The sequence below is a fragment of the Telmatherina bonti genome, assembly GCF_933228915.1.
Source record: "Telmatherina bonti genome assembly, chromosome: 16".
Lineage (NCBI taxonomy): Eukaryota > Metazoa > Chordata > Actinopteri > Atheriniformes > Telmatherinidae > Telmatherina > Telmatherina bonti.
This window is the reverse complement of record NC_136614.1, coordinates 32,590,202-32,603,354: the sequence shown is the minus strand read 5'-3', so window position 1 is coordinate 32,603,354 and position 13,153 is coordinate 32,590,202. Positions and strand designations below refer to the sequence as shown.

Sequence of the window (13,153 nt, the reverse complement as noted above, 5' to 3'; positions counted from 1 at the left end):
TATTTAAATGTTGAGCCAAAGCAGAAAAGTAATGGATCAGAATCATAAAAGAAACAACACAACCATAATTTCTGATGTACAGTATGTTAAGTGTTTGTGTGCATGAGGAGAAAGCAGAGCTAAAAATGCTGAAGGGACCGGTTATAGCATTCGCCAGCTGTAAGTGGGCCCCTGGGGGCTCATTTCCTGGGAAGGTCCTTGGATGTCCATGTGACTGGTTGGCTGGGTTTCAGGTGCTTCAGAGAGGCTGCAGTCATATTAGCGTGATCGTTCTCATCATCAAACCCAGTTCATGCACTTGCAACATGTACATGTTCGTACAGTAACAATTAGGGGAGGGAAAATTGAATTGAAAATCGGAAATTAGGATTTTTTTCTTCACAATTTTAAAAACAATTTTTTTGTTAAAAAAAAAAAAAAAGATTTTTTTTTTCAAATAAATAAAATGAATGCACTATAAAAAATTTTGTCATTTTTATTGTTTGTAGTTGATCTTTTTACTTGTCTTCTTGGACATTATAGCAGCAGAATGATGGTCTGGCTGCTGGGTTGTTTTTTTTCTCATTGAAATGAAGAAAAATGACGAGCAAAAAAAGTTTCATACATTTTCTTTTGTTTTTTATCTACAAAAATCAGCAATATCGGAGAATTGTGAGAATCGCAATTTAAATCGAATCGGAACAAAAGCATATCGTCACAGCCCTAGTAACAATGTTGTTCTGTAGCTTTTATAAGTACCAGGAAAACTACAACACGGCTGCGACCACCTTTTGTATTTGGCTGTGATCCTAGTATTAACCAGCCCTACTGCCACCATGTTTATTCCTTTGTGATTATTTTACAAATTCAGCAACTTAGTTCAGTCTGAGTTCTCTAATGCACCTCCGTGTGGAATCTCTGGTATCAACACAAGTATGTAAGCTAACAGCTACGCTCACGACGGACCTGGTCGCCGATGTGAAAGCGGCTGGAAACTAGGTAGAAAAAGCCCATTTGTGCCCTTTAAATGTGTAAATGTCTCTTTCAAGATCAAATCAATCAAATCAAAGATACTTTATTCATCCCCGAGAGGAAATTCAGAACGTAGTCATGCGTCATCTTCCTCATTCTTCTGTGCATCTCATAGCTGTGAAGTCAGTTCAGCCACTAGGGGGCAGTGCTGGGTTTTCATACAGGTTGTTGGCGGTAAGTTACCTCTCCAACCATCCAAAACAGGAAAGTACAAGAATAAAACCAGTGTTTTTTTACATTTAACTTCCTTTGTGTCATCTTCTTCCTCTTCTTCTCTTATTGGATGAACACTGCTCCGTGATTTCTGGTGGTATTGCTACATTTTCTGCTTGAAGTTTTGAGTAACTAAACCTCTTAAAGCGGACAAATTTTTGCATAAAACTGATGCAGAGGTGTAAAAAATGGTTTGTGCCTCTTGGTATCCGTCCTGTTTGTCCAACAGTCCTTAGCCTTAAACCGGGCTGCATCGTGGCGCAGTGGTTAGCATTGTGGCCTCACAGTAAGACGGTGGCTGATGTCTCTACGGACAATCCGGCTATCCCACCCAAAAAGCTTGTGTGTGAGGCTGATTGTTGGTTCCTTTTGGCTTGTCCCTTCTGAAGGAGCTGCCACAGTTGAACTTTTGGCAAGTCTTCCACCGGATCCCCTTCTTGACGCTACCCACTGTATTTATCCAGGCTTGGGACAATCGTGAGGACAAAGCAGATCCTCAAACCGTCCCGTGGACGTCTGAAGCCGCCATGGTCCAGCTTTAGCTCCTGGATTAAACAAAGAAACTCAAGTTCTCCTCTCTTTTCCAGAACAGGAAGAACCCAGTTTGCTCCTTTGGTCTTTGGCGCCACCAACTGTCGTCGTGGCTTGATGTGGAATTCATCTTCCCAGTTTGTTTTAGAATTATTTGCTGTTTCAAGTCATTTATTGACGTTGGTCCCAGTTCATAATATAATAAAATAACCAAGAAGTCTTATTCCAACTAAATCCCCTCAGCTCTGTAAACAAATAAATCCTGCATATTAACTTGTAATTGTGACGTTTCTACTTCTAACTTCTGGAAACGAGCATCACGTCTGAAGAGGAGTCCGCATAACATCGGGGTTGGACAGAAGGGAGTCAGATAGCATGACAGACAAACACATGATCCAGAGCTAACATCACAGTGAGCTGCTTTTCCTCGAAGTCTCCCCCTGCGCGTGAAGTCAATCATTTCCACTCAATATTTCCAGGAACACTGTCAAGCATCTTAAGTCAAGCATGAAAAAGGCCTCTAGGTTGTTATACGTGCATGAAAACTTTAAAGTGATGAACAATTTCATACACAAGGAACGAGCGCAGAGGTCTGACAGTAAGTAGAGATGATATTTATTCATTTCTGCAAAGATTCTCAGCTCATGCAAGGATACAGCTCTTGTAAACAAAATCACTGGAAAATATGTTACAAATGTGCAGATTTATTTCTGTTTTTCTTGGTGTCAAAGTCTGGAATGTAAATGGAGATTTATTACAAACATCCCATAAGGAGCCGGAGCCCGAACCGACCCACCACCTCTCTGTTCCCACAAAACGATCATTTCATTCGCAAACCGTGTCGTTTAAAGCAGCGACACGCTGAACCAGCGCTGTGCTCAACATCAACTCGCTCTGGATCCCAAAACTGTCAAATCAAGCCTGAGGAGGATTTAAAGGTAAAGTAACTTTTTTAAGACATGTGTGAGATACTTTAAAAGAAAAAAGACACAGATGTAAAACGATTGTCCAACGTTTGGAAATGAAAACCTGCTTCCAGTGGCTGGAGGGGTTTTTACGCCCAGTACGGCTCTGGTTTCAGCATCTCAAAACGACCACATGACGCAGGCTGACAGGAACTCATTCCACATGGCGTGGGCTGTGAAAGGAGGCCTTTCCTCCGTTTTACCCCCCCAAACAACCTAAATCCAGCATGTTTCCTAACACGGTTCAACATGTAAGGCTCTGTGTCAGTGGACGCTAAATCCAGCTGAGGCTGATTTTTTTCTGTTTTTATCGAAACAACTGACAACACGCCGAGATGGTGCATTTATTATCAGATCCAAAACTCATTAAAGCCCCTAAATGAACCTCATTTAATTATTAAAGACTTTTCTCTCATCTGTCTTTAATTATGAGAGATTTACACACAGATTTCTGCCCACAAAAGGTGTTTTTTTTCTCTTCCATACAAAGGGGACTCTAATGCTTGGTTCATGGGAACTTGGATTAGGTGGGAACGCAGCATGCTGCGTGTTGCAGGTTATTAGCTTATTATTAGCTTTTACAGTGAAAAGACCAAAAACTTTGCATCAGTTTTAATATTTGCCATCTGGTTTAAGAATTTCATGGCAATCTGAAGATTCAGCCAGCTCTGATCCTTCCTGAATTAGAATCAATAATCATCAAATTATTTTCACTTATTTCCAGCTGGCAGGACGACGCGACGACCTCCTCTCCGTTTCCATAGACGCAGCCGGATTGATTGTCAGTGAAAGCCTTGGAAATCGGCTGAAAGACCTGAAGAACACGCCTGGGCGTGATCCTGGCGCCGTTAGCTTCCAGTTAGCTTAACTTGTGGACGTGGAAAGTGGATGCAAGACGAGGAGACAGATTCTCACATAAGACGGCTGCTGTGCAGGATCATGCATCGCAATTTAGCCAGCAGAAAATCAGAGCTGCATGGGAGCGAGGAGAGGAGGAGGAGTGGGACAGGAACAGGGATGAAGGACAGACTGAAGAGAAAGGCTGCTGCAAACTCCTCTTCTTCTTCTTCTTCTCTTTTTAAATCTAATTTTTTGCATGTTTGGGTTATAAATTAGAGCTCTGGCTAAACTTCTGAGAACATTCCCAGCGTAACAGTGACAAAAATAGAAGCGACCAGCATAGAAAAAGGCCCTCTATATAGAATTTGACTAGGCATGTCAGTAGATGTAAAAATATAGATATACAATATCATGCTGCAAATATTTCCATATTCCATTGCAAACATCCAAATAGATTTGTTGTCTTGAGGAGGCACAGTAGTGTTACCCTGGATAGAAACGCTAGAAAACATAAAAAAAAAGACACAAAAAAAAGATTGAAAGCGAAGAGCCGCGGCATTCCAGCGTGCAGGAAAGAAATCATCTGAATCCCGAGAGGTTTAGTCAAATCAAACATCCCAACTTTTAAAATCAGTTATAAAAAATATATGAGAAAGAAGTCAGGCGAAGAAAAACAAGCACCTGCTGCTTTACAAAGAGTCAGTAGTACTGAGAGCCGCCCGCCATCGTGACGGGCAGGGAGGAGCAGAGGTGTCCAGTAGCAGTAGTTTGAAGTAAGGCCTCAGTTTGTTTTTTATGTGTTGGCAAAATGAAAAAAAAAAAAAGATTAGAGGATCATATACATCTGAAACGTAATTACACCTCGCTGGAAACAAAGGATATGTGCAAAATGTAAATCTGACAAACACAGAAGAGTTTGTTTTTGTAGATCGATGAAAAGGGATTGTGCTGGAGGTGCTTGACGAGTCGCCGCTTTCTCCTCATCTGTTCAGCTACCCGTCCCGTTGCCGCCCTCCTGCTCTCTGATTGGTCGACAGGCCGGCAGCTGACCTAGAGGCTTCCTGTTGATCGGGTTCAAGGCTTCACGTCGAGCTGATGGTCGTCTTTAACTTCTCCACCTCGATCTGCACAAAACAGGAGAAAAATGAATCAACATAGAATTCCTGACAGTTAAATCCATCAAACTTTTATATTTCTCATTAAAAACAAAAGAATTTAGAATTAACTAGTTTTTTTTTTTGGTTTTTTTTTGCTTATATACACAAATATCTCCTCAGCCAATCACAAGACAGCAGCCCATCACGTGGTCGTGCAGACATGGTGAAGACAACTGGCTGAAGTTCAATCTGAGTGTCAGACTGAGGAAGAAAAGCAGATTTAAGTGACTGGACGCGGTAAGTATTTCAGACACTCCTGATCTGCTGGGATCAGACACACAAACATCTCCAGTGTTTACAGAGATGATCTGAAGAAAAGAACATATCCGAGCTGCCGTTGTCTGGTTGATGTCAGAGGAGAATGGACAGACTGGTTGGAGGTGATGGAAAGGCAACTGGGAGTCCAGTCAGCACTGGTTAGCAGAATATCATATCTGAACACAGAACACGTGTTGGAAGCAGATGGTCTCCAGCAGCAGGATGATACGGTAGGCTCAGAATTAGCTGGAAACATGATGAAACAGTTCAGACTGGTGATGTCATTTGTTGGAAGATATTTTCTTGGCCCATTTTGGACCCATTAATACCCACGTCAACCAGCACAGCCTGGTCAGGATCAATTCATGTTGCTGCTGACCATGTCCATCCCTTTCTGAGCACAGTGTAGCATCTTCTGATGGAAACTTCCAGCAGGATGATGCACCATGTCACAAAGCTCACATCATCTCCACCATGACGATGAGTTCACTGTCCTCCAACGGCTCCACAGTCACCAGATCTCAGTCCAGCAGAGCAGCTTTGGGATGAGGTGGAACGGGAGATTCTCATCATGATGAGGTGGAACGGGAGATTCTCATGGCGATGAGGTGGAACGGGAGATTCTCATCATGATGAGGTGGAACGGGAGATTCTCATCATGATGAGGTGGAACGGGAGATTCTCATGGCGATGAGGTGGAACAGGAGATTCTCATGGTGATGTGGTGGAACGGGAGATTCTCATGATGAGGTGGAACGGGAGATTCTCATCATGATGAGGTGAAACGGGAGATTCTCATCAGGATGAGGTGGAACGGGAGATTCTCATGGCGATGAGGTGGAACGGTAGATTCTCATCATGATGAGGTGGAACGGGAGATTCTCATCATGATGAGGTGGAACGGGAGATTCTCATCATGATGAGTTGGAACGGGAGATTCTCATGGTGATGAGGTGGAACGGGAGATTCTCATCATGATGAGGTGGAACGGGAGATTCTCATCATGATGAGGTGGAACGGGAGATTCTCATGGTGATGAGGTGGAACGGTAGATTCTCATCATGATGAGGTGGAACATGACATTCTCATGGTGATGTGGTGGAACGGGAGATTCTCATGATGAGGTGGAACGGGAGATTCTCATGATGTGGTGGAACGGGAGATTCTCATCATGATGAGGTGAAACGGGAGATTCTCATGGCGATGAGGTGGAACGGGAGATTCTCATGGCGATGAGGTGGAACGGGAGATTCTCATGGCGATGAGGTGGAACGGGAGATTCTCATGGCGATGAGGTGGAACGGGAGATTCTCATCATGATGAGGTGGAACAGAAGATTCTCTTCATGATGAGGTGGAACGGGAGATTCTCATGGTGATGTGGTGGAACGGGAGATTCTCATGGTGATGAGGTGGAACGGGAGATTCTCATGGTGATGTGGTGGAACGGGAGATTCTCATGGTGATGAGGTGGAACGGGAGATTCTCATCATGATGAGGTGGAACGGGAGATTCTCATCATGATGAGGTGGAACGGTAGATTCTCATCATGATGAGGTGGAACGGGAGATTCTCATCATGATGAGGTGGAACGGGAGATTCTCATGGTGATGAGGTGGAACGGGAAATTCTCATGGTGATGAGGTGGAACGGGAGATTCTCATCAGGATGAGGTGGAACGGGAGATTCTCATCATGATGAGGTGGAACGGGAGATTCTCATGGTGATGAGGTGGAACGGGAGATTCTCATCATGATGAGGTGGAACGGGAGATTCTCATGGTGATGAGGTGGAACAGGAGATTCTCAAGGTGATGAGGTGGAACGGGAGATTCTCATCATGATGAGGTGGAACGGGAGATTCTCATGGTGATGAGGTGGAACGGGAGATTCTCATGGTGATGAGGTGGAACGGTAGATTCTCATTATGATGTGGTGGAACGGGAGATTCTCATCAGGATGAGGTGGAACGGGAGATTCTCATCATGATGAGGTGGAACGGGAGATTCTCATGGCGATGAGGTGGAACGGGAGATTCTCATCAGGATGAGGTGGAACGGGAGATTCTCATGGCGATGAGGTGGAACGGGAGATTCTCATCATGATGAGGTGGAACGGGAGATTCTCATCAGGATGAGGTGGAACGGGAGATTCTCATCATGATGAGGTGGAACGGTAGATTCTCATCAGGATGAGGTGGAACGGGAGATTCTCATGGCGATGAGGTGGAACGGGAGATTCTCATCATGATGAGGTGGAACGGGAGATTCTCATCATGATGAGGTGGAACGGGAGATTCTCATGGCGATGAGGTGGAACGGGAGATTCTCATGGCGATGAGGTGGAACGGGAGATTCTCATCATGATGAGGTGGAACGGGAGATTCTCATCATGAGGTGGAACGGGACATTCTCATGGTGATGAGGTGGAATGGGAGATTCTCATCATGATGAGGTGGAACGGGAGATTCTCATCATGATGAGGTGGAACGGGAGATTCTCATCATGATGAGGTGGAACGGGAGATTCTCATGGCGATGAGGTGGAACGGGAGATTCTCATGGCGATGAGGCGGAACGGGAGATTCTCATCATGATGAGGTGGAATGGGAGATTCTCATCATGATGAGGTGGAATGGGAGATTCTCATGGTGATGAGGTGGAACGGGAGATTCTCATGGCGATGAGGTGGAACGGGAGATTCTCATCATGATGAGGTGGAACGGGAGATTCTCATGGCGATGAGGTGGAACGGGAGATTCTCATGGTGATGCGGTGGAACAGGAGATTCTCATGGCGATGAGGTGGAACGGGAGATTCTCATCATGATGAGGTGGAACGGGAGATTCTCATCATGATGAGGTGGAACGGGAGATTCTCATCATGATGAGGTGGAACGGGAGATTCTCATGGCGATGAGGTGGAACGGGAGATTCTCATGGTGATGAGGTGGAACGGGAGATTCTCATGGTGATGCGGTGGAACAGGAGATTCTCATGGCGATGAGGTGGAACGGGAGATTCTCATGGTGATGCGGTGGAACAGGAGATTCTCATGGCGATGAGGTGGAACGGGAGATTCTCATCATGATGAGGTGGAACGGGAGATTCTCATCATGATGAGGTGGAACGGGAGATTCTCATCATGATGAGGTGGAACGGGAGATTCTCATGGCGATGAGGTGGAACGGGAGATTCTCATCAGGATGAGGTGGAACGGGAGATTCTCATGGCGATGAGGTGGAACGGGAGATTCTCATGGTGATGAGGTGGAACGGGAGATTCTCATGGTGATGCGGTGGAACAGGAGATTCTCATGGCGATGAGGTGGAACGGGAGATTCTCATGGTGATGCGGTGGAACAGGAGATTCTCATGGCGATGAGGTGGAACGGGAGATTCTCATCATGATGAGGTGGAACGGGAGATTCTCATCATGATGAGGTGGAACGGGAGATTCTCATCATGATGAGGTGGAACGGGAGATTCTCATGGCGATGAGGTGGAACGGGAGATTCTCATCAGGATGAGGTGGAACGGGAGATTCTCATGGCGATGAGGTGGAACAGGAGATTCTCATGGCGATGAGGTGGAACGGGAGATTCTCATCAGGATGAGGTGGAACGGGAGATTCTCATGGCGATGAGGTGGAACAGGAGATTCTCATGGCGATGAGGTGGAACAGGAGATTCTCATCATGATGAGGTGGAACGGGAGATTCTCATCATGATGAGGTGGAACGGGAGATTCTCATCATGATGAGGTGGAACGGGAGATTCTCATGGTGATGAGGTGGAACGGGAGATTCTCATGGCGATGAGGTGGAACGGGAGATTCTCATGGTGATGAGGTGGAACGGGAGATTCTCATCATGATGAGGTGGAACGGGAGATTCTCATCAGGATGAGGTGGAACGGGAGATTCTCATGGTGATGAGGTGGAACGGTAGATTCTCATCAGGATGAGGTGGAACGGGAGATTCTCATGGCGATGAGGTGGAACGGGAGATTCTCATCATGATGAGGTGGAACGGGAGATTCTCATCATGATGAGGTGGAACGGGAGATTCTCATGGCGATGAGGTGGAACGGGAGATTCTCATGGTGATGAGGTGGAACGGGAGATTCTCATGGTGATGCGGTGGAACAGGAGATTCTCATGGCGATGAGGTGGAACGGGAGATTCTCATCGTGATGAGGTGGAACGGGAGATTCTCATGGTGATGAGGTGGAACAGGAGATTCTCATGGCGATGAGGTGGAACGGGAGATTCTCATGGTGATGCGGTGGAACAGGAGATTCTCATGGCGATGAGGTGGAATGGGAGATTCTCATCATGATGAGGTGGAACGGGAGATTCTCATTATGATGAGGTGGAACGGGAGATTCTCATGGTGATGAGGTGGAACGGGAGATTCTCATGGCGATGAGGTGGAACGGGAGATTCTCATGGCGATGAGGTGGAACGGGAGATTCTCATGGTGATGAGTTGGAACGGGAGATTCTCATGGCGATGAGGTGGAACGGGAGATTCTTATGGCGATGAGGTGGAACGGGAGATTCTCATCATGATGAGGTGGAACGGGAGATTCTCATCATGATGAGGTGGAACGGGAGATTCTCATGGTGATGAGGTGGAACGGGAGATTCTCATGGTGATGAGGTGGAACGGGAGATTCTCATGGTGATGTGCAACATTTGTGTGATGCATTATGTCAATGTGGAGCAAAATCTCTTGAGGATTTTTTTCATTTTTTTGAAGCTTTGATGCCAAGAATGAAGGACAGAGGAATTAAATAGTTCGGAATTAAAATGCGAATAAACCAGACACTTGCATTGGAACTAAGTTAAATTCCGAATAAAAATTAGCATCAGGAATTAAGTGTTTACGTGGTCGTTTTTCATCGGTTTAAAGCGGAATGAACTTTTATTCGGAATTAAACAGGAATTAAAACTACCGTGTAAACGTACGGATTGACTGTTGATGAAAGAGGGGCCCTGCAGTGTGGGAACCCGTCGTAGCCTGGTTTTGTAGGTAGTATTGCCTCTTGGGGACTAAACTCACATGTAAATGCAGGGCCGGATGGTGGAATACACACTCTCTATGTAATTGGCTGCAGCTCCACGTTTATCTGCCAACAGGACCATACCTACATTAATCGTCCATGACGTCTTGCCACGGGGCCCTAACTGCTCCCGGCAGTGAATTAAAATGAGTAAACAACATGATAGTGGCATTAATATGACCCTGACTGTATTTTTCTGTGTTTGAATGTTTAAAATATGCAAGTTATGCTGCAATTAAAATGAAGTATTTATGAAACCGTCCTTGTGGGCCCCAAGTGTGTGTTCAGCCTCCTGCTGCAGTGTGTCAAGCAGCTCCTGCTGGGGGAGCCCTGCTCCAACTCGTCTGCCCTCCAACACAACATATCAATATTTGTTTAAACTAATGAAGTAACAAATGCAGACAGCGCGGCGTGTTTTTATAACAAATTGATGGTACCTGCAGGGCCAGGCGCTTTAGTCGCTCCTCATCCAGCTCTCCTCGTAGCTCTGCTATCTCTTTCCTACAACACACACACGTGGCGGAGTCCTTAATGTTCAGCAGAAACTCATCACATGCTGATGAAAGGTGGTAAATCTTTAAAGTTGGTCCCTAAAACTGCAGATTGGTTACATTTGCTGGGCTTTGAGCAGCTCCACAGACAGAAGCAGGTCTTTCATCTGGCTTCTGAGCTCGTCCAGCTGGGAGCTCGGCTCCGCCGGCTCCGTCCGGGCTCGAATGCTCTGCGAGGCGCCCGCATCTGAGCCGGGGGCCGCCGCCGCCGCGGGGCTCGGCTTGGACTCGGTGGGCCTGTGGAGCGACGGCGGCTGTGATGAGGGGTTTGTGGAAGGCTGTGGAGATAAAGCAGAGGGAGGGAAGTCAGATGGGCTGACAGGAGACGACATTCCGTCTGAAGATCCGCTGACAGGCGAGCGTGCAGGAAGCGTGTTGTCCCGTCAGGACTCTTCCTGACGCCGCATGTTGGAGGTTTTCAGCCGTTTCAGGAAGAATTTATCGGGACAAATCAACACTTGTTTGTTTATCAGGATCAAAGTTCTGCTCACTGCAGGTGATGTTAGGTTTCACGCCACCCGCCTCTACATGTAGATCAGTCACGCACAACGGCGTGCACGGTTGCCGTGCACGTTGCCGTGCTCATCAGTGTTCCTTCGCAAATCATCTAGGACCCCCGCCACAACAAATACGCAGTTTTAACCATGAAATTCAGAATCCTGGGTTTTTGATGGATCTTTTTAACACCAGATGCAGTGTGTGTGTGTGTGTGTGTGTGTGTGTGTGTGTGTGTGTGTGTGTGTTACGTCCTGTGGAGCCTGAGATGAGACGAGTGTGTTCTCTGTGTGATCTCAGTTTTGGTTTTAGTTGGTGACATGATCAGAACATCTGTTGTTTCTGGTCCTGTAGTGACTGCTTTTCTATGTAAAGATCACACTGCTGCATTTTCTATATGTAGATCTCACACTGCTGCATTTTCTACATATAGATCACACTCTGCTGCATTTTCTACATATAGATCACACTCTGCTGCATTTTCTACATATAGATCACACTCTGCTGCATTTTCTACATATAGATCACACTCTGCTGCATTTTCTACATATAGATCACACTGCTGCATTTTCTACATATAGATCACACTCTGCTGCATTTTCTACATATAGATCACACTCTGCTGTATTTTCTACATATAGATCACACTGCTGCATTTTCTACATATAGATCACACTCTGCTGTATTTTCTACATATAGATCACACTCTGCTGCATTTTCTACATATAGATCACACTCTGCTGCATTTTCTACATATAGATCACACTCTGCTGCATTTTCTACATATAGATCACACTCTGCTGCATTTTCTACATATAGATCACACTCTGCTGCATTTTCTACATATAGATCACACTGCTGCATTTTCTACATATAGATCACACTCTGCTGCATTTTCTACATATAGATCACACTCTGCTGCATTTTCTACATATAGATCACACTGCTGCATTTTCTACATATAGATCACACTCTGCTGCATTTTCTACATATAGATCACACTCTGCTGTATTTTCTACATATAGATCACACTGCTGCATTTTCTACATATAGATCACACTCTGCTGTATTTTCTACATATAGATCACACTCTGCTGTATTTTCTACATATAGATCACACTCTGCTGCATTTTCTACATATAGATCACACTCTGCTGCATTTTCTACATATAGATCACACTCTGCTGCATTTTCTACATATAGATCACACTCTGCTGCATTTTCTACATATAGATCACACTCTGCTGCATTTTCTACATATAGATCACACTGCTGCATTTTCTACATATAGATCACACTCTGCTGCATTTTCTACATATAGATCACACTCTGCTGCATTTTCTACATATAGATCACACTCTGCTGCATTTTCTACATATAGATCACACTCTGCTGCATTTTCTACATATAGATCACACTCTGCTGCATTTTCTACATGTAGATCACACTCTGCTGCATTTTCTACATATAGATCACACTCTGCTGCATTTTCTACATATAGATCACACTCTGCTGCATTTTCTACATATAGATCACACTCTGCTGCATTTTCTACATATAGATCACACTGCTGCATTTTCTACATATAGATCACACTCTGCTGCATTTTCTACATATAGATCACACTCTGCTGCATTTTCTACATATAGATCACACTGCTGCATTTTCTACATATAGATCACACTCTGCTGCATTTTCTACATATAGATCACACTCTGCTGTATTTTCTACATATAGATCACACTGCTGCATTTTCTACATATAGATCACACTCTGCTGTATTTTCTACATATAGATCACACTCTGCTGTATTTTCTACATATAGATCACACTCTGCTGCATTTTCTACATATAGATCACACTCTGCTGCATTTTCTACATATAGATCACACTCTGCTGCATTTTCTACATATAGATCACACTGCTGCATTTTCTACATATAGATCACACTCTGCTGCATTTTCTACATATAGATCACACTCTGCTGCATTTTCTACATATAGATCACACTCTGCTGCATTTTCTACATATAGATCACACTCTGCTGCATTTTCTACATATAGATCACACTCT

General features: G+C 44.8%; 1 protein-coding gene across 1 annotated transcript in view; it reads right to left on the bottom strand.

The window, feature by feature from the left end:
• Positions 1 to 2,353: 2,353 nt before the first annotated feature.
• The window catches only part of cd2ap (CD2-associated protein), an 84,683-nt gene continuing 73,883 nt past the window's right edge, over positions 2,354 to 13,153 (bottom strand). The window contains exons 17-19 of the mRNA XM_079255991.1: positions 10,646 to 10,863; positions 10,472 to 10,535; positions 2,354 to 4,684 (exon numbers count right to left, since the gene is read on the bottom strand). Of these exons, the coding sequence (XP_079112117.1) occupies positions 4,643 to 4,684; positions 10,472 to 10,535; positions 10,646 to 10,863 (324 nt within the window). The 3' untranslated portion in view covers positions 2,354 to 4,642. The remainder of the gene's footprint in view (positions 4,685 to 10,471; positions 10,536 to 10,645; positions 10,864 to 13,153) is intronic.